The sequence below is a fragment of the Alosa pseudoharengus genome, unplaced genomic scaffold (assembly GCF_046254945.1).
Source record: "Alosa pseudoharengus isolate Yale_2024_CS ecotype anadromous, Long Island Sound unplaced genomic scaffold, YU_APseudo_1.1 YU_APseudo_1.1_scf_15, whole genome shotgun sequence".
Lineage (NCBI taxonomy): Eukaryota > Metazoa > Chordata > Actinopteri > Clupeiformes > Clupeidae > Alosa > Alosa pseudoharengus.
This window is the reverse complement of record NW_027468620.1, coordinates 26,734,180-26,756,280: the sequence shown is the minus strand read 5'-3', so window position 1 is coordinate 26,756,280 and position 22,101 is coordinate 26,734,180. Positions and strand designations below refer to the sequence as shown.

The 22,101-nt window shown below is 40.3% G+C and overlaps 1 protein-coding gene and 2 long non-coding RNA genes across 6 annotated transcripts in view; all 3 read left to right on the top strand.

The window, feature by feature from the left end:
• The first annotated feature begins 2,307 nt into the window (after positions 1–2,307).
• Positions 2,308–5,138, top strand: LOC143123828 (uncharacterized). 2 transcript variants are annotated; one of them, XR_012986915.1, is made up of 4 exons: positions 2,308–2,430; positions 3,081–3,150; positions 3,680–3,840; positions 4,605–5,138. It is a non-coding gene; the product is annotated as an uncharacterized LOC143123828 (long non-coding RNA). The 2 variants fall into 2 exon arrangements; XR_012986914.1 differs by having other exon boundaries at positions 3,680–5,138.
• Positions 5,139–6,842: 1,704 nt separating this feature from the next.
• On the top strand, positions 6,843–7,857 carry LOC143123827 (uncharacterized). Its single transcript, XR_012986913.1, has 2 exons — positions 6,843–7,408; positions 7,563–7,857. It is a non-coding gene; the product is annotated as an uncharacterized LOC143123827 (long non-coding RNA).
• Positions 7,858–10,300: 2,443 nt separating this feature from the next.
• lhb (luteinizing hormone subunit beta) overlaps positions 10,301–22,101 on the top strand; it is a 35,079-nt gene continuing 23,278 nt past the window's right edge. The window contains exons 1-2 of one of the 3 annotated variants that reach the window (XM_076286065.1): positions 10,301–10,636; positions 18,699–18,745. In XM_076286065.1, coding sequence (XP_076142180.1) covers positions 10,634–10,636; positions 18,699–18,745 — 50 coding nt within the window. In that variant the 5' untranslated portion in view covers positions 10,301–10,633. Of the gene's footprint in view, positions 10,637–18,694; positions 18,746–22,101 lie in introns of all 3 variants that reach the window. The other 2 variants (XM_076286066.1, XM_076286068.1) reach the window with 2 other exon arrangements.

Here is a 22,101-nt window from a genome sequence, read left to right as displayed (position 1 = left end):
GATCTTTCAACAAAATGCGGGTGGATTTTAGGGCCTATTTGTAAAATTAACAGATATGTCTAAGAACTCCCGAAGGTCTGTGCTGAGAAGACCAAGTAAGATTGAAGTACGCCAGTAGACTTTCAATTTTTTCACATTGTGTTACAGGAAGTCCCAGAGAAAATGTTCTGGCACTGAGAAGCTTTAAAAATGAGTTTACTTTGCAAACAGTATGAAGACATACCACATGATGCAAAGGGAGCATGTTTCCTGTTTCTTACAAAAGGTTTTGAATGTGGTTATGTAAAAATCCGTACAGGGTACTTCATAACCCACCTCATTCACTTACAATCATGGATTGTATATACATTTCATTTCTTGATGTTTGTTTCACATTATAGAGCATAGGTTCTCAAAGTGCGGCCCGGGGGCCAATGGCGGCCCGCGGAAACATTTCTGGCGGCCCACGATAACATCTGATAACATTTGTAAAACTGTTAAAACTGTACAACTGCACTGTGTGCTTTGAAAAGAATGAATCTCCATTTGGTGGTGTTTAGTGGCCGTCAGGTTTTCCTGTGGTGCTTTGGTAGCTGGAATTGGCCCTGAATAAGGCCTATGCTGATAAGAAGCAAGGCACACTGATACTGTTTATTCTAAATAAGTTTGTACTTGAAATGGACTGCAACCAGAACGGTTATATCCCAAATTTGTCTGTTGAGGGTAGAGAACCCCAGGGATTGTGTGTGCATTGCAATTTTTCTTAAGATTTTGCCAGGTTTAGCCTCAGTTATGAATTAAAATGTGTTTAATGCAATAAATATAAACTGTAGAGATGCAACCTGGTCATTAAAATGATTACAATTTTTTTTTTTTCCCAGGTTTTTTTTTTCTTTTTCTCCCCCGCCCCTTTGGCGGCCCTCAGTTAATGTTGGGTTCCTGAATTGGCCCTCACCAATCAAAACTTTGAGAACCCCTGTTATAGAGAAAGGACATTAGGAATTACATGGTGGTCTTAATGAGACGCTGCAGGCAAAAACACTGCTTATTCATGCATTGGTCAAATTCCAGATTTTGGGTTATTTTGCTTCTATAAAATAGAAGTGTAGGGTAACGCACACCCCAGGCCAAAGTTGGAGTAGCACAAGAGGAAAAGAACACCCATTCATAATCTTTTTATTGTGTGACGTTTCAAGCTCTTGAGGAAGAGTCAAGTCTGAGGAAGAGCCAAGAGCTTGAAACATCACACAATAAAAAGTTTATGACTGGGAACTAAATGGTGTGTGGATCTCTTTTCCTGTTGTGATTATTTTGCTTCTAAAATGTGTATTCGAGATTAGAGCAAAGAAATGTCCAAATTACATATTGCTAGTATCTATTTTACACTTTGTCTATTTGTGTCTTTAGATTTTGAATACAATACATATTATTATTATTATTATTTTATTTCTGACAGTATTTTAAGAATTATAGAATGATTAATTCCATTTGTGTCTTATTATTTAGTATCTACAGTAATGTGTGAAGAAAATGCAACAGTAATTTTGGACTTAGTTTTATTTAATGTTCAGATTTCTCTTTTGGAAATAATATCATATCCAAATGAAGACATATTTAGGTGGATAAGGCTAAAAGATAAAAGATTAATGTGAGTAAACAAATGGAGAAGTTTGTTGCTATCTATTAAATAACCTTCATCAGGGCCGTTTCAAGGCATTTGGGGGCCCCAAGCAAAATGGACATGGAGGCCCCCCCCCCCCCCCCCCCCCCCCACCGCACGAAAAGCCTACAGGAACCACCGCATAGCCATACAGTTTTAGTTCACCCACAGTTTACATAAATACAAAATTTTGACAGAGCAATACTGCAGTTGCATATATATGTACTGTGGTACCACCGTACCATAAAATCCAATATAAATGTAAAAAAGTGCACAATAACTAAATCCAACATACTTAAACACACACACACACACTCACATTAACATTTTTCAGTTCTCACAAAGTGAGAAAATAAAACACTTGCCATCTTATGCAGAAAAAGGATGCATTGTTCAAACTATAAAGAGTGCAGGTTGTATAGCAATTTGAAAATCCAACATAAATACAAGTACACACACACAGGCCCGTCGCTAGAAGGCAAGCAAACCAAGCAATTGCTTGGGGCCCCGAGCTGGCCAGGGGCCCCAAGACAACGACTGGTTAAAAATAAAATGCAACGACAAACTGTGAGCGCCCCTTTGATAGTCAATGCAGTAAAGTGCAACGACACTGTTACCGGCAATACCGGGATCGATCCCCCTCAAGGGGGCCCCTCTCAGTAGTCGCTGACAGCAGCCAGCCCTCTGCTGCTGCCGCGAAAATATAAAACAGGCAGTCATGATGAAGCGGAGTTATGCGTCCGGAAGCCAGAAGAGAAAGGAAGAGGATGACAATAAAAAACAAGATAGTGGTAAGTGATAAATTACACTGGATAAAATAGCTCTACTTGTATTGTACAAATGGTGTAATGTCGCAGCAGGAAGGCTAGCCTAGCAAAAAATGTTTATGTTAACTACCTGCCTGACGGCCCATGCTGCTTGTAACAAACTAGAACAGTTAGCGCAACTTTTTTTTTCGAACGGACGGAATATGGTTACATACTGTAATATGTTTATTAACAGGATAAGGAAGACGCAGATCTGTTCCAGAATCACTGTTTATCGTATATAATGACATAACATTGCTATAGCTTTGTAATAGGTTTTGATGAAAGTGGCATAGCTTCTCTGCTATACTAACTATTCGACCGTGATAATCTATTTACCAAATGGGGGTTAGGAAAACCACACGATAAATTCCGTGCATCAAAGCAGACTGGAACATTCATGTCTAATAGTATTCATGCACGCCAGCTGTTTACTGTCTTTAAAGCATCAGGTGCGTCTGTCTAATTCTCAAACAGCAGAATGCTTAAATGCTATGTTAAGCTACAAGTAGGCCTAGGTCAATGTATAACATTAGCTTGGGATGTTTTTACAGTAAGCATTGGTAGTTGTGAAAGTGCATCCCTTCTAAATATCAAAATATGGAAATGCTAACATCTTTTCTTTCTCCCTCAAGGTGCTTTGCTTACATTTCTCAGCCCTCAGGCTCTTCCTAGATACCTCCACTGATGAAGATGGCCTGAAAGGTTAATCTTATGTGTGTGTGTGTATGTGTGTGTGTACTTGTATTTATGTTGGATTTTCAAATTGCTATACAACCTGCACTCTTTATAGTTTGAACAATGCATCCTTTTTCTGCATAAGATGGCAAGTGTTTTATTTTCTCACTTTGTGAGAACTGAAAAATGTTAATGTGAGTGTGTGTGTGTGTGTTTAAGTATGTTGGATTTAGTTATTGTGCACTTTTTTACATTTATATTGGATTTTATGGTACGGTGGTACCACAGTATATATATATGCAACTGCAGTATTGCTCTGTCAAAATTTTGTATTTATGTAAACTGTGGGTGAACTAAAACTGTATGGCTATGCGGTGGTTCCTGTAGGCTTTTCGTGCGGTGGGGGGGGGGGGGGGGGGGGGGCTCCATGTCCATTTTGCTTGGGGCCCCCAAATTCCTTGAAACGGCCCTGTGTGTAATGGTTGCCTCACCTTTTTTTTCTGTGGCCAATACATTACATAGTCTATGCAATGTACTCACATGTCTTTCTCAAAAGCATCAGCTATCAGGACTAAGGATTCAGGCTTTGAGCTAAGCATTAAAAAGGAAAAAATGGAATCTTCAAGCTCCAATCCACCATCTTACTTTGGCTGGTCCATCTTCACAACATTCTGCTGTTTGCCACTGGGAATTGTTGCCCTCTTCTTCTCAAATGAGGTAAAAAAAACATTTGGCAGACTCAAATCAGGTAAGCCACTGTTGCATGCATGTATGTGTGTGTTTCATATATATAGACCCTTTCATTCAACAATAAAAACAAAAACAATGCTTGAACATTCTATTTGGTTCCCAATCTACTTCCTCTGCATTAAGATAACATATGGAATGTTAAAACGGAAGCCTTGTGGGGCCAACTATGCTGATAATGGAACTCTCTTGAAAGGGTCTATATATATGCCACATTCATGGAGAAAAATATTGCCTTTTCTTTTTATCACAGAAATAAGTCCGCTGTTTAGAGACGACTGAATTCTGGCTTGCTTCCCTTAAACATGTTTAAGGAGTGGCAAAAGAAAAGAACAAGCATTTCACAATTGGACTTGGCCTGAGGATAGATGAGGGGTTATTACTTTGAGTTGAAACTAAACAATACGAGAAAATTGGCAACATCTTATTTTGATGTCGAAGTAACACATTGTAGCAACTCCCCTTTTCATACATTTTCAACTTAACCAGTTAGTCTCAAGGGGCTACCCATTACGTCTAAAACTCACAAAAAGGTTCATCCTGCGGCAACAACATTACAGTACATATTGCAATGCCAAGTGTTCCAGTTTTAGGGTAAAATAACTACATTGAGTTGATTTCAACTCAATCAATTATGAGAAATATACTAGATAAAATAAATATAATTTTGAATTTTCATTTCCTCTTGTTTGTTTTAATGTTTGGAGGGTATTTTGTATCTTTGTTCACTTCAGGTTAAAATTGCAAGCACAGCGGGAGACACCACTAAAGCAGCGGAAGCATCTCGGAAAGCCAAACTTTTCAACATAATTGGCCTTGCCATCGGGGCAATTTTTAAAATGTTTATCATACTTATTATTGCCATATATGCAGTTTTCTTTAGTGCAGTCGCATCCATTCATTCCCGTTTTAATGAATAAGGTGACATTTGCATCACAAAATCACAGCGATAGTTTATCATACATTCCATTCTTTACCCAGACACCACTGAGAAGAGAATGATTGAACATACCATGAATGACAGACCTAGAGAAAGTTTTTCCACTGCCCAAAACACAACACACCCATGAAACATTGTCTGTATCATCTGTGCACAGGCTAGGGGTACTTCATCATGTTTTATTGTAACAAAAGAAATGTATTACATTCTCCTTATACAATCTGCACCCTGGCATCCCATTTCCCTTATGATGGTGATGATTATTGATTATGATGATGAAGAGGAGGAGGATGTCTGGAGTTAAAAGAGTTGTGCTTTACAATTTCCTCATGTGAGAATTTCCTAAAGAAAAATAAACCCCTACACCAAACTCATTTTGTGTTTTTTATTCAGTATTTTCATAGAAAGTAAGTGGGTCTGAAGCACACAGGTGAAGGTGGTAAGGAACAAAAGACAATATATATGGTGGATTTTAGGGCCCATTAAAACATAAATACATTAACAACATAAAAGCTGTTAGGTTCTGTGAATAAAAAACACAGGGATGGGCCGTATCATGTGACGACCTCTGGGAGAGCACTGCTTCAATCCAGGTGTTGGAGGCGTCTACTTCCACCATGAAAGGAACTGTAGGGTCAGTGTGGAATGGGTGCTATAGGCCTCGACTGACCATTTCATCTTGGAGGGGCAACCTTGGGTTATAGCAGTAATCAGAGATGCAACAAAACTGAAGTTACGAATGAAACATTTGTAAACGTGCAAACCCCAGGAAGCGTTGCACTTGTGGGTTCCTGTCAGTCTACTGCTTGCACTTTTCCAGGGTCCATGGCCACCCTTGCAGGTGAGATATGGAATCCCTGAAAAGATGTGTTAGATACATGAACCTGACACCATGAACACGCGTCGGATCTGTCAGACATTATCTGGATCCTTAGAAAGATTATTGTCTAAAAACAAATGCACACACACACTAGCAGGTGAACCACAGAAATCCCAAAGAAACAGTTATGAACTAGATGTATGACTGCCGCTCAGTCCCACACATTCTCTCTGCAAAGATAAATCACGTTTGTTAATTTGTCTCCATCTCCTATAACATCCCCTACTCTTGCATCTTTTATATGTAAATTAGTGTGTGCATGTGTGTGTTTGCTTTTGAGTATATGTGTGCTTCTCTGTATGAGTGTTTTCACTTGTGAGTGTGTGTGTGTGGGGAGGGGGGTAATGGTGTGTGTGTGTGTATGTGTGTGTGTGCATGTGTGTGTGTGTGTGTGTTTGTGTGTGTGTGTGTGTCTGCTTGCCTGCATGTATGTGAGTTTTTTATATGTCTGTGTGTGTGTGTTTGTTTGTGTTCGGTTGTGAGCGGGTGTGTGGGGGTAATGGTGTGTGTGTGTGTGTATGTGTGTGTGTGTGCTTGTGTACCTGCATGTGTGTGTTTTTATGTGTGTGAAGGGGTGTGTGCTTATGTTAGTGTGTGTGTGTGGGTGTGTTTGTGCATGCATGCACGTGATTGTTTTTCTGTATGTGTGTGTGTGTGTGCATGTGTGTGAGTCTGTGTGTGCATGTGCGTGCGTGCGTATGCCTACATGTCTACTGCATGTGTATGTGCGTACGTGTGTCTTTTTATGTGTTTGTGTGTATGTGTGTATGTGCATGCGTGCATGTGTGAGTGTGTGCATGCGTGCATGTGTGTGCATACCTGTGTGTTTGTGTGTGTGTTTTTAATTCCGTATAACAGGACACCCTGGCGGCCGTTATCCCTTAATTATTGTATAGTCCCCCTTGAACGGAATTCCATGCATTCAGAGAGTATCATAATGATCTTACTCTTCAAATTCCATGCAGTTTTAAACCTGTCAGCCAAAGATACTTGCAATTACAATGCCTTGTTTTTCATTTTTAACTAGATGGCACTATACATCAAATGAATCAATATGGGATGGGCTGACATGACCCCTGGAGGCCAACATATACATTTTGTTTGTATATTGGCCTTAAGGGGCCATGTCAATCACTCCCATAACCACTCATTTGATGTATAGTGCCACCTAGTTAAAATGACAAACCAAAACTGAGGTGTTGTAATCGCAGATATCTCTGGCTAACATGGTTAAAACTGCACAAAATTGGAGGTGTAGGATCTGTGTAAGCACAGACACACACACACATACACATAGTAGACATGTAGGCATATGTACAGTATGCACACATTCACATGCACACACACATAGCTACACACACAAACATGCACAGACACATGAAAACACACACATGCAGGCAAGCAGGCACACACACCGCACACACACTCACAAGCAAACACACACACACAGACACAAACATCACACACACACCTTTACCTTGGCTGTAGTACGCAACCTACCCACAGCACAGGATACAGGAGCCACGCCTTCTAGTATATATACCCTACACACTCAACCAAATTTCACAAGTACCAAACCTGCTACCTGAATTTGAGCTCTAAAAAGAAATATGTCAACTCCATCCAATGAAGAACCATCTTACATGGGTTGGTCCGTCTTCACAACAATATGTTGCTGTTTGCCATTGGGAATAGCTGCCATCTACTCCTCAAATAAGGTCAGTTTGTTTTATTCTATAAATGTATGGTGTGTGTATGTGTGTGTGTGTCTCTGTGTGTGTGTGTGTGTGTGTGTGTGTGTGTGTTTCTGTGTATACATGTATCTTTGAAAGTTTGGAAGCTGATATGGTTTTTATCTTTGCACATTTGCAGGTCACTGCAGCAAATGCGGCAGGTGATATGGAGAAGGCAAGACATTCATCCCGGGCAGCCAGAAATTTTAATATTGCTGGACTTATTCTCGGGATCATATGCCTAATAATATACATTATACTAAAGATGAATGAACAGAAGACTACAACTGCATCATAATTAAATAGAATATGTATTGGCAGATGGCTAATTGACATTGTTTTTAAAAGTGGTGCAAGTGTTTGGAGTGAACACAGTGAAAACTAACAATACTTAATGATATAAATTGTTTCCTAATAAATGTTATCCTTTCTCAGATGCTGTTCTCTGTTCTTTGTCATGCACATTGTTTTCACACAACTAAATCTCAATTGGTTAAAGCAAAAGCTATTTGTCAGAGAATGCTGTTTTTGAATTCACAGACAGTACATAAAATTACAACACTTAAGGTGTTTTTAAGTCAACAGTTTGATAAAACAGCACCTTAGAAGTAAACAAAAATTAATAATTTATATAATAATAATAATTTGGTTATATATCTTAGCTTCATAAAACAATGATGAAAATTTCAACCTTTAAAGGCCCACTAAAAAGTTTGTTTTACCCTGAAATATATATATAATTGGGCGAATCTTAATAAAGCGAACAGCACCCTGAGCAGGCGACTTGTAAAACAGTCAAGTTGCTGTTGAGTTGTCCACGACCATGACAATCTTAACAGGAACAAAAAGGGCCATACATCTCCATCCTCGGTGGCACAGTTAAGGTGGGGGGGAGGGGGGTAATGGTAATCCTGGGGGGGTTACTGATGGAAAGTTCAAAAACAATCTGATTAACGTAAAATAATATATATAAATAAATATAAATAAATATATAAATAAATAAATGTGAACTTTGTTTAAAATGACAGTGACAAGAATTTGAAGAGTTTGGTCCCAAAACACTATATCTTCATTTTTAAAAACATTAAAAAGTAATTTCATTTAATTGTGTATTTTAGGTAAATCAATAGAATTGCAGTTGTGATGTTTTGATTTAGTAAAGCCCACTAATAACAACATAACACCCAACAATAACCCAATTACAGTTCCACTGACACCAGGAAAACAAAATGTTATTTAAAAAAAAATCATTGTGTCATGTGCTTTTGTATATATTGATGAGAGGTCCTACACTAGGGGATAGTTTTTATTCCACAGAATAATTTTGCTTTAAAAAGTTGGATTTTTCTCATTATATTGTGATTAAGGTATTTCACTATCAGGCAAATGTCACATGACACTTTTTACTCATCTCACCAGGGGTGCCAGTAATACTATAAGATGTTATGTGCCTTCACCTTTTCATCACCTTTACAATGCTCCACTTTGAATGTTATAATTTACCCCCCCCCCCCCCCCCCCCACCACACACACACACACACACACACACACACACACACACACACACACACACACACAATGAGCAGAAATCATGCTGATGGTGTTGTGGTGTAATACACAAACCTGCGAATTCCAACAAAACGCCTCAGTGAATTAGGAACTGTAAGCATCAACAACAGTTAAGAATTAGGTGTCCAGAAGAATACGTCCCAGACTTAAATCACGAAATCTGTCAGCGTAAAGGATTAACATTACACCGAAGATTCATAAAATTTGCTTTGAAGATCTTCCCTCAGTATCTTAGATGGTGAATATTAATTTCAATGATTGTTGCTCAGCCACTAAATCGTCAAAATATGATTTGTTGGTGTCGCTCATTGTAGTGTTTATCAATGATAAATCACTATTAAAAACTAAAACAAAAAATAATCCAAAATGCTTCAACATTAAACATTTGAACAATTGAACATTTTCTTCATTATATATTTGAGGGCAAGTCTCTTGGCTCTTTGCTAGCTAGTTTCAGACTCCACTCACTTTTTAAGTGCCATACTTGATGATCTACCTCCACCTGTTGTATATTAAAGTACACCCTTATTTCCTCACATCTCTACTTTTCTCTGCCCTGCCTTTAACTATCTTGTTTAAATTATGGGCAAAGTGCAGCCACTGTCTCATGCATGAACTAAACCTGTTGTGTGGTGTGTGGGAGCACTGTGCTGACCCACCAATGTTTGTTCTTTGGTTCTCATTGTATTGAATTAGCAAATTGATTCAGCCGTGTTATTATATAGCTTATAGACTTTAGACTTTGCCTTCCATTTAGGGCCAGAGGTGTGAAACTGTGAATGGAAAATGTATCTTGTGCAGAGACAAGCTGCACACTGTTTTTGCAACCAAAGGGTACATGTGATGGTAACCACACAGAGAAATTTCAGGTGATGACTCAGAATGAGATTGAGTGGCAGATTGGTGGTAGACACCCCCCCACCACCACCACCCCCCAACACACTCACACACAATGTAGATACACTTTCTCTCAAAGCAGAAATCATGTTGCAAGTTGTACACAACTGGTATGGGGCATAGGGACAAGTAATACACAGACATTTTAGTGGAACCACACAAAAGAAAAAAACCCAAAGAAAACCAAAAGATGTTTTGTGTTCTGAATGTAAAAAAACATACCTACAATCCAAACAATGCTTATCTAACCAAGTGTTAGATACTTTATTTTAAAACCAAATGTTCTTAAAACAAATTTGCTTTATGTACTGGCAGCCACTGTTTTATTGATAATATGTCATGAAATAAGTCAAACTCTAAACTAAGTCAAATGATTTTACGAGAAAGTGAGAAAGCCTTTATACTAAAAACAATACTTTTTATCTTAATATAAGATTAATAACACAAGCTGTTTTTGAAGTGTAAGGCATTCCCAGCAATGTATCTTTTTAAACATACAAACCTGTAAGACAGTCACACATTTCATCTGAATTTTTTGGAAGAAGCATTTTGAATGGAAATGCATTTATTTTCTTCATTTTTAATCTTATCTGGCCAGCCCACCCTGACTTTGAGACGGTATTCTGCCAGTCTTTCTGAAACATTTTTTGAAACCACAAGATGCACTGTGAACAGACTTCTGCACTGAAAACCACATAATAAGAACAGGTGGTAACATTTACAGGAACAGTGACCTTCATAGAAATGGTGAGTGTGAGACTGTGTGAATTAAATAGCTGAGAACTACTTGTCTGTTCGCTGACCCACTCATGTTTGTGTGCAAGATCATGCGCATGGTTATATGGGCAAATTTATTTTGACTAATTTAATAAAACAATAGAATTACCAGCATTAGCTTGTGCTTATGAAAATTTTGCTGGGTGAATTGAATGTCACACAAATTAGAGCCTCTCCACATATGGGAATTATTGGAAATAGCTATGACCATTTTGACTAAAAGCAAGTGCTCCAAGTGTCTCATTCATTGATGAATCATTTAAGTATGGTAATAATACACTGAAGGCTTTATGCACCGTAACTTTGTACAAGTTAACTTTCCTGTCCGTAAATTGAGATGGCTGCCATTTCAAGGGACTAGGGAAGTTTGATTTGAGGATTGTTGAACTTAACTATTTGATGTTAAACTGAATACTTCAATGTTGTAGACATTGATAAGCCTATATGTTAATGGCTTGGTTGAGAATTTTCAGTTTTTGTTTTATGTTGCTGAAGAACATAGTGTTCTGGGCAAATATCGCTCTATTTTCTGGTGCTTTACATCATCAGAAAACAGAGAGTACCAAGCAATAATAAGTAAAAGCATAAAGGACAAATAAAATAATAAAAATGAATCAAGAAAATAAATATGTATATTTTTAAAAAGTCATTAAACACAGAGCACAGTGCAGTCGGTTAAAATAAATAAAGATAGATAGACATAGATGGATACATACATTTGATCAGCTAAGGAGAAATCATCTTAGGTCTTCATTTAAAACTGGTAGTAGTCGGAGCATATTTTATGTCGGTGAGAAGTTAATTTCAGAGCTGAACCACATGCTGCTACACCACATTTTGTTCTGAGGGTTTTCTTAACAAGTGCTTCTCCTGTGATCTGAGACGTCTGGAAGGTATCAATTGTTAAAAACATCTTGAACAGGTAGTTTGGTCCTAACTTATTTAGTGATTTACAGACAAGCAGCAGTATTAAAATCAACTCAACGTTGCTGGAAGCCAGCACAGGGATTTAAGTGTAGGAGTGATGTGGTCTGTTCTTTTGGTCTTCATAAGAACTCTTGCATGTGCATTTTTTACCACCTGGAGCTGCTTGATGGTCTTTCTGTGAACAGTGGGAAGGCCTATAAAAATACATAGCAATGTATTGTAAAATGATCTGTGCTTGTATGTGTGCTGTTCTTGCACTAAGTTGGCCAACTTTGATCTTTCTCTTGACGCTTTCTCTCTGTACATAGGGACAGACTTGCATATCAGCAAAACAGCACAACCAAAAGAACAAGATTCAAAAGATACGGAAGTTCTCAGGAGTGATTTTCAGAACTTTTATGTTCTAAAACACATGGATACCCAATGCAATGTAAAACCAAACAAGTGTAAAAATATAGGCTAGTTAAAAGTTCAAACACCAGTGAGTTGTGGTACATTTACACAACATGTAAATAGGACCATGTTGGAGTTCTTTTGTCACTTTTGGGAGATAGGCTTGTTGGTTCTGCCCAATGAGCTATGCTCAGCTAGGCTAACGGTGGGCGCGTCAGACATAAATAAACGTGGGAGCGCTTTTGTCTAGGTCACTACTAGTCGGGGTCCTGACCATAGATATATATAATAAAGGCTAGATGTCTCGTCCACGCTGCTGGCCAATGGAGGTTGACGTCGTCCGCACCTCACGGCCATCTTGCCACAGTCAGCTCACTACTCATAACATTGTGTTTCAATGGTGCATACTTTTTAAATTACCATAACTTGCTCAATTTGCTACCGATTTTCAAATGGTTTGGTTTGTTATAAACATCAGAGACAAGAATTCGATCTGATGTAAGTGTTACAAGTCAGAGGATCACCAACCTAGGGCTTTGAGGGTTAGATCTGGCAGGCCATTGTTGGCTGCACCGATTCTGAAAGAGTGGGTGGAATAACGATCAGCAGGAATTCCGATTCGTGGTATGGGTTTAAGTTGGGACTGAAACCAAAAGCGGTGACTGGCCGGCCGTCATCTGTAGCAAAGAGAGGATCAGCCTGATAAGCAATGGAGCTGCAATATGCAATGTAGTTAGCTAGAGTCTGATAGGGTTGAAGTGCGAAGACTGCACCAATCCTAAAAGAATGGGTAGGCTCCATGGTTAACTTGACATAGGCAATAAACTTGCAGTTGCAGAGCTCGGGATCAGTGCAGGGGAATACAGCTTGCAGTTGCAGAGCTCAGGGTCAGTGCAGGGGAATACAGCTTGCAGTTGCAGAGCTCGGGGTCAGTGCAGGGAGTAAAGCTTGCCATTACAGAGCTAAGGGTCATTGCAGGGGAGTACAGCTTGCCATTACAGAGCTTGGGGTCATTGCAGCGGGATAGAGCTTGCAGTTGCAGATGATTGGGGTCAGTGCAGCAGGAATATAGGATTAGTGCAGTTGCAGATGCTCATGGCACATGATTCAATGATTTATGAGTGATTCAATGACTCCTGATTCAATGAGTAATGATCTGCTGGGATTCTGACAAACAAACGAAACACTGTTGCTTGTCTATAAATTACTAAATGGGTTGGGACCTAAATACATTTCAGACATGTTTCAATAACACATAACTTCCGGACATGGCAGGTCACAGGAGAAGCACTTGTTAAGAAACCTCTCTTTCAGAACAAAACATGGTGACACAGCATTTAGCTAATATGCAGTTTTGTGTTTGTGATGGGCTGTGCCTAGGGTGATGGTACTTGGCTAAGGTTCTTTATGGTTTATGGTTCAGTCCACATCAACGGGACGGACCGACCTAGCCAACTTAGACCATGCCTGGGCTGGTTAAGAGTATTTTGAGTATTGGATATTTCAATGTGGTAATATGGTGGCAGCATGGAGGGGAGTGTCTCCAGGACGCTGGTTTCACTGTTAAGCCTTCATGAGGTGTCGTGGGCCTAACTTAACGAAACATCGGTGAATGAGGGTGCCCACTTGATAACCCCAATGACATGCCGCATACTATATAGGCTACTGCTGTTGGATAGGCCATTTGCATTGTGCTTGTGACCATTTGTTGGCGGATTTGTGGGTAGTGTGCTTTTTAAAGTTAAACTTGAGCAGGGGCTTCTGAATGTGTTTTTACCTTGGATTTTGGCACAAGGGATTTTAACATCTAATCCTGTGTATTAATGTAATGCTGAAGCTAGCGTAGGCTAGTGACTGCTGTGAATAGGGCAGCTGGCAACTAGGTAAAGACCTTGTGACAGCACGGAAAGACGGCTGACAGGAGGGAATAGACCCCGCCGGGGCTACAATGGGTTAGCAGCTCATTGTGGCAGTAGCCCAGGCTTCACTAAGCTATGGGCTGCACCCTACTAAGCTACAGTACGACATAATGAAAAAATACCCCTAGAGTCAGCGAGAGCAGGGGCGGAAGATGACTCACTTGTGATAGACATGGTTACTGACCCTGGAACGAATTTGATTACGAGTAAGGAAAACATGTTTGTGGAAGCCACTATTTCAGAGAAAACTGAGAAAAAGCTGCAGATGTGTGTGTGTGGTTGGCAGAAGGTTACAAGTCTAAAGGGCCTGAAAATTCATCAAGGGAAAAAGAAGTGCTTGGTAGAGGGAACACAGGGTCCCCGCATTGATAGCTATTTCTTAAGAAGTGCATCAAGTCAGTCGGTTGAAGTCCAGCGACAGGAAGAAACCCACAGTTCGCAGGACATCAGTACCCCTGTTGTTGAGGTAAGTTCTAGCACTGAGGCAGAGAGAGAGGCCAGTCAGCCAAGGAGGGAGAAGATTAATGGTCATAGGCCTGGGGTTAGATGGCCAGGTGCAGCAGAATGTAGAATGTGGGAAGATGTTAATAGTGATTTGGTCAGTATCCTGGGTCAGCTCAAGGGGACGGCTGAAAGCAAATTAGAGAAAATGGGAGACATTATTTATAGCTATGGTAAGGAAAGATTTGGGACTATTGAGAGAAGGACAAAACGGCTACATGAGGTAGTTAAATCTAGGCGCCAGCAGGAGATAGATAAACTTATCAAGGAGAGGAGGCAGCTTAAGAAACAGTGGAGAAAAGCTACAGATGATGAGAAGGAAGGTATTGACTGTCTACAGGCAGATGTGAGGGAGCGGTTAGTAGTGCTAAGAAGAGCTGAAAATATTAGGAAAAATAGGAAGAAGAAATCACGAGCCCGACTAGCATTCTATAAAGACCCATTTAAGTTTGTTAAGTCTTTATTCGTAATGCAGAAGAGTGGTAGTCTTTTGGAACCTAAGCAGAAGCTTGAGGAGTATTTAGAGGGAGTGCACAAAGATAGGGAGAGGTTCAGGGAGATGGTACTTCCTGCTGATATCCCACCTATTGGTGAATTAAGTAGCCAATGTGACGATAGTCCACCAAGGTGGAAAGAGGTGCAAGAAGTAATAAAACGTGCAAGGGCCTCTTCAGCCCCGGGACCTAATGGAGTGCCCTACCGGTTGTATAAGAGTGCACCAGATGTTTTAAGATTTTTATGGCAATTAATGAAGATAGTTTGGAAAAAGCAGAGTATTCCCAAGGCTTGGCGGAGGGCTGGGGGAATATTTATTCCCAAAGAAAAGGACGCAGTGGAGATTAATCAATTTAGGCCAATTAGTCTACTGAATGTTGAAGGGAAGGTTTTCTTTAGTGTGGTGGCACGGAGACTGACAAATTACCTTGAAAGGAATAAACTAATTGATACCACGGTGCAAAAAGCTGGAATTCCTGGCTTCTCCGGGTGCTTAGAGCATACCAGCATGATTTGGCACCAAATTCAATTAGCAAAGCGTGAGAAGAGAGACCTGCACGTTGTGTTCTTGGATTTGGCTAATGCTTTTGGGTCTGTGCCGCATAGTCTGTTGTGGGAGGCCTTTGATTATTTCAGAATCCCAGGTAGCATTAAAAGCCTAGTAAAAGCATACTTTCTGGATATTCAATTATGTTTTACTACAGCTGATTACACCACAGGTTGGCAACAACTTGAGATAGGAATCATGGCCGGATGTACCATCTCCCCACTTGCTTTTACAATGGCAATGGAGGTCATTATTAGGGCCTCAAAATGGGTAGTGGGCGGGGAGAAGTTGCAGGGAGGGCCACGCCTCCCCCCGATTCGGGCTTTCATGGACGACATGACAACCTTGACGACAACCGTTCCATGCACCAACAGGTTGCTGGGTAAGTTAAATAGTAATCTGCAATGGGCCAGAATGAAGGTGAAACCAAGTAAGTCTAGGAGTCTCTCAATTATTAAAGGGAAGGTAACAGATAAGAAGTTTGCTATAAATAAGGAGGTGATTCCCACAGTTCTGGAGAAACCAGTGAAGAGCCTGGGAAGGTGGTATGATGCAAGCCTTAGTGATAAATCACAGGTTGAAGACTTGAGACAGGTCACTAGGCAAGGTATTGCAAAAATTGACAAGTCGGGGCTGCCAGGTAAGCTCAAGCTGTGGTGTTTGCAGTTTGGTTTGTTGCCTCGGCTAATGTGGCCATTGACAGTTTATGAAGTTCCTCTGTCAAAGGTAGAGAGGTTGGAAAAAATGATCAACTCCTTTGTCAGAAAATGGCTCGGAGTCCCACGCTGCTTAAGCAGTGTAGCCTTGTATGGGAAGGGTATTGTAGAGTTGCCAATATCTAGTCTGACAGAGGAATTTAAGTGTGCTAAGGCTAGATTGGAATTGACTCTTACTCAGTCCAAGGACCCAGTGGTGAGGAAAGTTGCACCCTCAGTTAATGCAGGGAGGAAGTGGAACCCAGAGCAGGCAGTTAAGCAAGCTCAATCAGCATTGAAGCATAGAGATATAATGGGCCATGTGCAGCACGGGCGGGGGGGTCTAGGGGTGGGTGCAAGTAAACCCTTGTGGAGTAAGGCTTCTGCAGGAGAAAAGAGGAAAATGGTAGTGGAGGAAATGCATAGACAGGAGGAGGCTGTAAGATGTACTAAGGCAAAACAAGGGCAGTGGGTGAACTGGGAAGGGGTGGAAAAAAGACAGATTAAATGGAAAGATCTATGGGGCATGGAAGCTGGTAAGATCAGATTTATGTTAGGTGCTACATATGATGTGCTCCCATCTCCCAAGAATTTAAGTCAATGGTTTGGTGAGGATGATAAATGCATACTTTGCTCGTGTGTGGGCAGTCTCCACCATATCCTATCAGGATGCAAGGTAAGTCTCACCCAGGGGCGGTATACGTGGCGTCATAACCAGGTATTGAAATGTGTGGCAGCGGCAATAGAGGATAAAAGAAGAGAAGTCAATTCATTAGCAGCTAGTAAAGGGGTAAGGCAAATTAACTTTGTACGTCAGGGGGATAAACCTTGTTCCGCGAAGGCCAGGTGTAAAACCGGCCAGTTGAAAAATGGGGCGGGCTGGGAAATGAAGGTTGATCTTGGCCAGCAGATGGCGGTACCTCCACATATAGTGAGTACTAAGCTACGTCCTGACGTAATTCTATGGTCGGATTCAGAGAAGATAATTTACTTCATTGAACTCACTGTTCCTTGGGAAGACAGAGTGGAAGTGGCCAATGAGCTGAAGAGAGCTAAATATACTGAAATAGCAGAGGAGGCAGCTAAGCGAGGTTGGAGTGCACGATTAAGGCCTATTGAAATCGGTGCACGTGGGTTTGTGGCCAGATCTGCTATTGGCTTGCTGTCTGAATTGGGCATTTGTGGTCGAAGTCTAAGGCAGGTGGTTAGTAACATGTCCTTAGCAGCAGAACGGGCAAGCGAATGGTTGTGGGTAAGGAGAAGTTACCCTTCCTGGGGCGCAAGCTAAGGTAAGCTAACTGGCTCATTTGTTTTGGTCGTGGGTAAGGAGAAGTTACCCTTCCTGGGGCGCAAGCTAAGGTAAGCTAACTGGCTCATTTGTTTTGGTGGTGGGTAAGGAGAAGTTACCCTTCCTGGGGCGCAAGCTAAGGTAAGCTAACTGGCTCATTTGTTTTGTGTTTGTGATGGACTGTGCCTAGGTTGATGGTACTTGGCTAAGGTTCTTTATGGTTTATGGTTCAGTCCACATCAACGGGACGGACCGACCTAGCCAACTTAGACCATGCCTAGGTTGGTTAAGGGTATTTGGATGCTTGTTGTGGTAATATGGGGCAGCATGGGGCGTAAGCTAACTGCTAACTGCTGGCTAATTTGTTTTGTGTTTGGGATGGGGCCTAAGATAATGGGCTAAGCTAACTGGCTAATTTGTTTTGTGTTTGTGATGGGCTGTGCCTAGGGTGATGGTACTTGGCTAAGGTTCTTTATGGTTTATGGTTCAGTCCACATCAACGGGACGGACCGACCTAGCCAACTTAGACCATGCCTGGGCTGGTTAAGAGTATTTTGAGTATTGGATATTTCAATGTGGTAATATGGTGGCAGCATGGAGGGGAGTGTCTCCAGGACGCTGGTTTCACTGTTAAGCCTTCATGAGGTGTCGTGGGCCTAACTTAACGAAACATCGGTGAATGAGGGTGCCCACTTGATAACCCCAATGACATGCCGCATACTATATAGGCTACTGCTGTTGGATAGGCCATTTGCATTGTGCTTGTGACCATTTGTTGGCGGATTTTTGGGTAGTGTGCTTTTTAAAGTTAAACTTGAGCAGGGGCTTCTGAATGTGTTTTTACCTTGGATTTTGGCACAAGGGATTTTAACATCTAATCCTGTGTATTAATGTAATGCAGTCCAGCTCTGGAACAAACTTTCCAATATAAAATATGCTCCACCTACTACCAGTTTTAAATCTAAAACCAAAGTATTCCGTTGCTTTCACCTGATCAAATGTATTTATTTAAACTGGCTGCACTGTTTTATGATTGTTTTATGACTTTTAGTGATGTGTTTAATAACTTCTTAAAACATTTGTATTTATTTTATTGAATTATTGTCTTAATTATACTATTTGTCCTTTGTACTTGTACTATTATTGCTTGTTCTCCCTGTTTCCGATGGTGTGAAGAACTATATAAATAAAATTGCCTTCACAAGACCATAATCAACATGCAGTATTTTATGTTTTCAATTGCTGGTGACAAACAAACTAAAGGAAGGCAGGAAGGAATTTGTGCGCTGCTGTCAACACAAGACACTTTAAGTTGTAAGTATGTGTGTGTGTGTGTGTCCTATGTGACAAACTAACATCTGTGTAAGCTCTGAATGAGTACAGAAGAGTAGAAGGTAACACTTTATAATAACTACACACAATTCATCATTTATTAAGCCTTTGTTACTTATTAGTTAATGGTTTGTTCATCATTAGTAATTTCTTGTTCATACATAATTTATCATCAGTAAAGCATTTGTTAACACAGTTATAAATGGTTTGTTCATAGAAAATAAGCCTATCCAAAAAATATGTTTGTAAGTACATGATTTTTACTTAATAAATGATGAAACAACTAGCCTGGCGGGCCATCCTATATCATTGACATGTATAGTCTGGCATCGAATCATTCACCTCGCTTAATCCAAGGGGCGGGCAGAGAATTGTCTTTCAAACTGCCTAGGCATGCAATAGGCCAGCGCTACGACCATATCCGTATCCGGTCGGCAAAACGGCAATTACATCCTTCTTCGAAAGGAATGACTTAAGTGCATTGTGTTGATCTACTTTCAAAGAAAAGCACTTCCAAAGCAAAGTCCAACTCCTCCAAAGTTGACGCCAACGCCGATTCAAACAACCGCTCTTCGTTTGCCATAGCCACCTTCCTTGTTGTTCACCGTCGCAGGATGTCGTTATCCTGTTAAGCCCGCCTTAAGACTCTCTAACGAAATAGAGCGCTGTGATTGGCCGTCATCCACGATGTTAAGCCAATAGAAATTCCTATGGTTCGATACTAGACGTACAAGCTGAGCAAAATAATTTGCCGCCGCTAGGGTGCGTCTAGATTTCTAGGCTATGAAACAACTACTTATAAATGAAATCATTTTCCCATTATAAACCAGTTGCAAACTATTACAAAAATATAGCTGCAAGCAGCAATGTGGGGGCCAAGCAGACAGCTCAGCAGTCCAGATTTGCCATGCAACTCAATGCCGTGGCATCAGGCATATAGCATTAAGCAGTCACAGCAAGTTCCATGTCAAACAACCCAAGATTGACTGAGTTACAAGGTCAAGTTTCACATCAAAACATAACTGATTTTGTGCGGCTGAACCAGGGCTGAGTGTCGCCGCCCCCTCAGCCAGGCAACCCACCGCCGCAATCGCCCGTGCCCGTCCCACCCTGCCCCAACCTTGCACGCACGCTTTAGAATTAACTGGATTGAACTCGCCGTCATCAGTTTCACATCAAAAATAAAAGATTGATTGAGATATGATCATGCTTGCTATGATTTCAATGCCCATAGAGGTCAAAGGTCACCAAATTATTTGTGCATCATCAGGATGAACCATACGGTTCTATGGGCTGCCATTGACCTCCATTGCAGAATAATGCAGCAACTACAGGCCAAAATACATTTTTGCCAATTACAGAGCCCCCTAGAGGTCAAAGGTCACCAAATTTCTTGAGCGTCCTCCTGGTGGGTCCTGAGGACCATGTACTAAGTTTGGTTTTGATACATGAAAGCGTTGCTGAGATATGAGCTCACTTCCTGTTTGGCGGCTTCGCCGCAAATTTCGATTGGCTGTTACAGGCGAACGCTTCTATCAATTGTTCCAGAAAAAAATACACTGATAAGGCATGGTCTGAAGATGGTCTCTGCCAATTTTGGTGAGGATCAGCTGAAATTTGTGACTTGCGAATACTTATTCGTGTTTTTGATTAAATCCAATATGGCGGCCAAATCAATTATGGTGATGTCACAAGTTGTCCTCTGTTGACCAAAGGACCTTCCACAGTATTGTCAGACACCACTAGTGTGTTTTAATTCTAAACACAACAGCAGCTACAGGCCAAAAGGCATATTTCTTAATTACAGCGCCCCCTAGAGGCCAAAGGTCACCAAAATGTTTGAGCGTCCTCTTGATGGGGTCAGTAGTCTATATACTACGTTTGGTTATGATACATGAAAGGGTTGCTGAGATATGAGTTCACTTCCTGTTTGGCGGCTTCGCCACAAAATTTGATTGGCTGTTACGGGCGAACGGTTTTATTTCCGAAGACAAAAAGTAATTCGCTAAAGTAGCGTGTTCTGTAGATGATGTGTGTGAAGTTTGGTGTCGATTGGACAAAATTTGTGACCAGAGAAGCCGTTTTAGTGTTTTTGATAAAATCCAAAATGGCGGAAAATCCATCATGGCGGAAAATGACGTCATAGGGTGCGTTGAACTCGTCTTGGCCCAAGGAATCCAACGATACCTCATTTTTGACAATCGGTCATACGGGTCAGAAGTTACGTGCGTGAACGCACGTCCAACTTTGGCCTGTTGGTGGCGCTAGAGCGGTCAAGGTGCCAACATGAAACTTGGTGAAATTGACCATGAGACTGTCCTCAATCAGTGTGCCAAATTTCACAACTTTTCACCAGACGGTTCTATGGGCTGCCATAGACTCCAATGGCGGAAGAAAGATGTTAAATAATAATAATAAGAAGAAATCATAGAAACACAATGGTTGCCTCGCAGCTTCGCTGCTTGGCCCCCAATTACTTTGTTCATCATTTGTAAAGCATTGCTCCTATGTTAATTCTCATCAAAAAAAGTATTTGTACACACAGTTATAAATGGTTTGTTCATAGTAAATAAGCCTATATCTAAAATATGTTTATAGATTACTTAATAAATGATGCAATAATATTGTGTTGATGAAGTAATATTTCCATTATTTAACAGTTGTTACATACACATGCACTAATGATTAGTTAGGGTGAGGATACATATTTTATAAACCAATTCCTAATACTATAATTCATGATTAACTCAGGAGTTACAAGTGGTTAGTTAATGATATTTTGTGAACTTATCTAAAGTGAGGACTTTCTATGCCTTTCTATGCCATTTTCAAATGAGTTGTAAAGATTACATTTACATTCTAACTAATCATTAGTGTATGTGTATGTAACAACTGTTAAATAATAGAAATATTACTTCATCAAAAACATATTATTGCATCATTTATTAAGTATTAACAATAATGTATAAACATATTTTAGATATAGACTTATTTACTATGAACAAACCATTAATAACTGTGTGAACACTTGCTTTACTGATAATAAATTATGAACAATAAATTACTAATGATGAACAAACCATTAACTAATAAGTAACAAAGACTTAATAAATGATGAATTGTGTGTAGTTATTATAAAGTGTTACCGAGTAGAAAGTAATCAAACCCTGACAGAGAGAAAAAAACAATTTCTTTACGCAAGACAGATTGTTTAAAGCTATGATTTCATAAACTCCATGTGTTAAGCGCAAGCCTATTACTAAACTTTCCACAAGTGCTTACATCTTTTACTGGAAAGTCAATAAAAATTGAATACAAATTTAATTTTCAAATAAAAA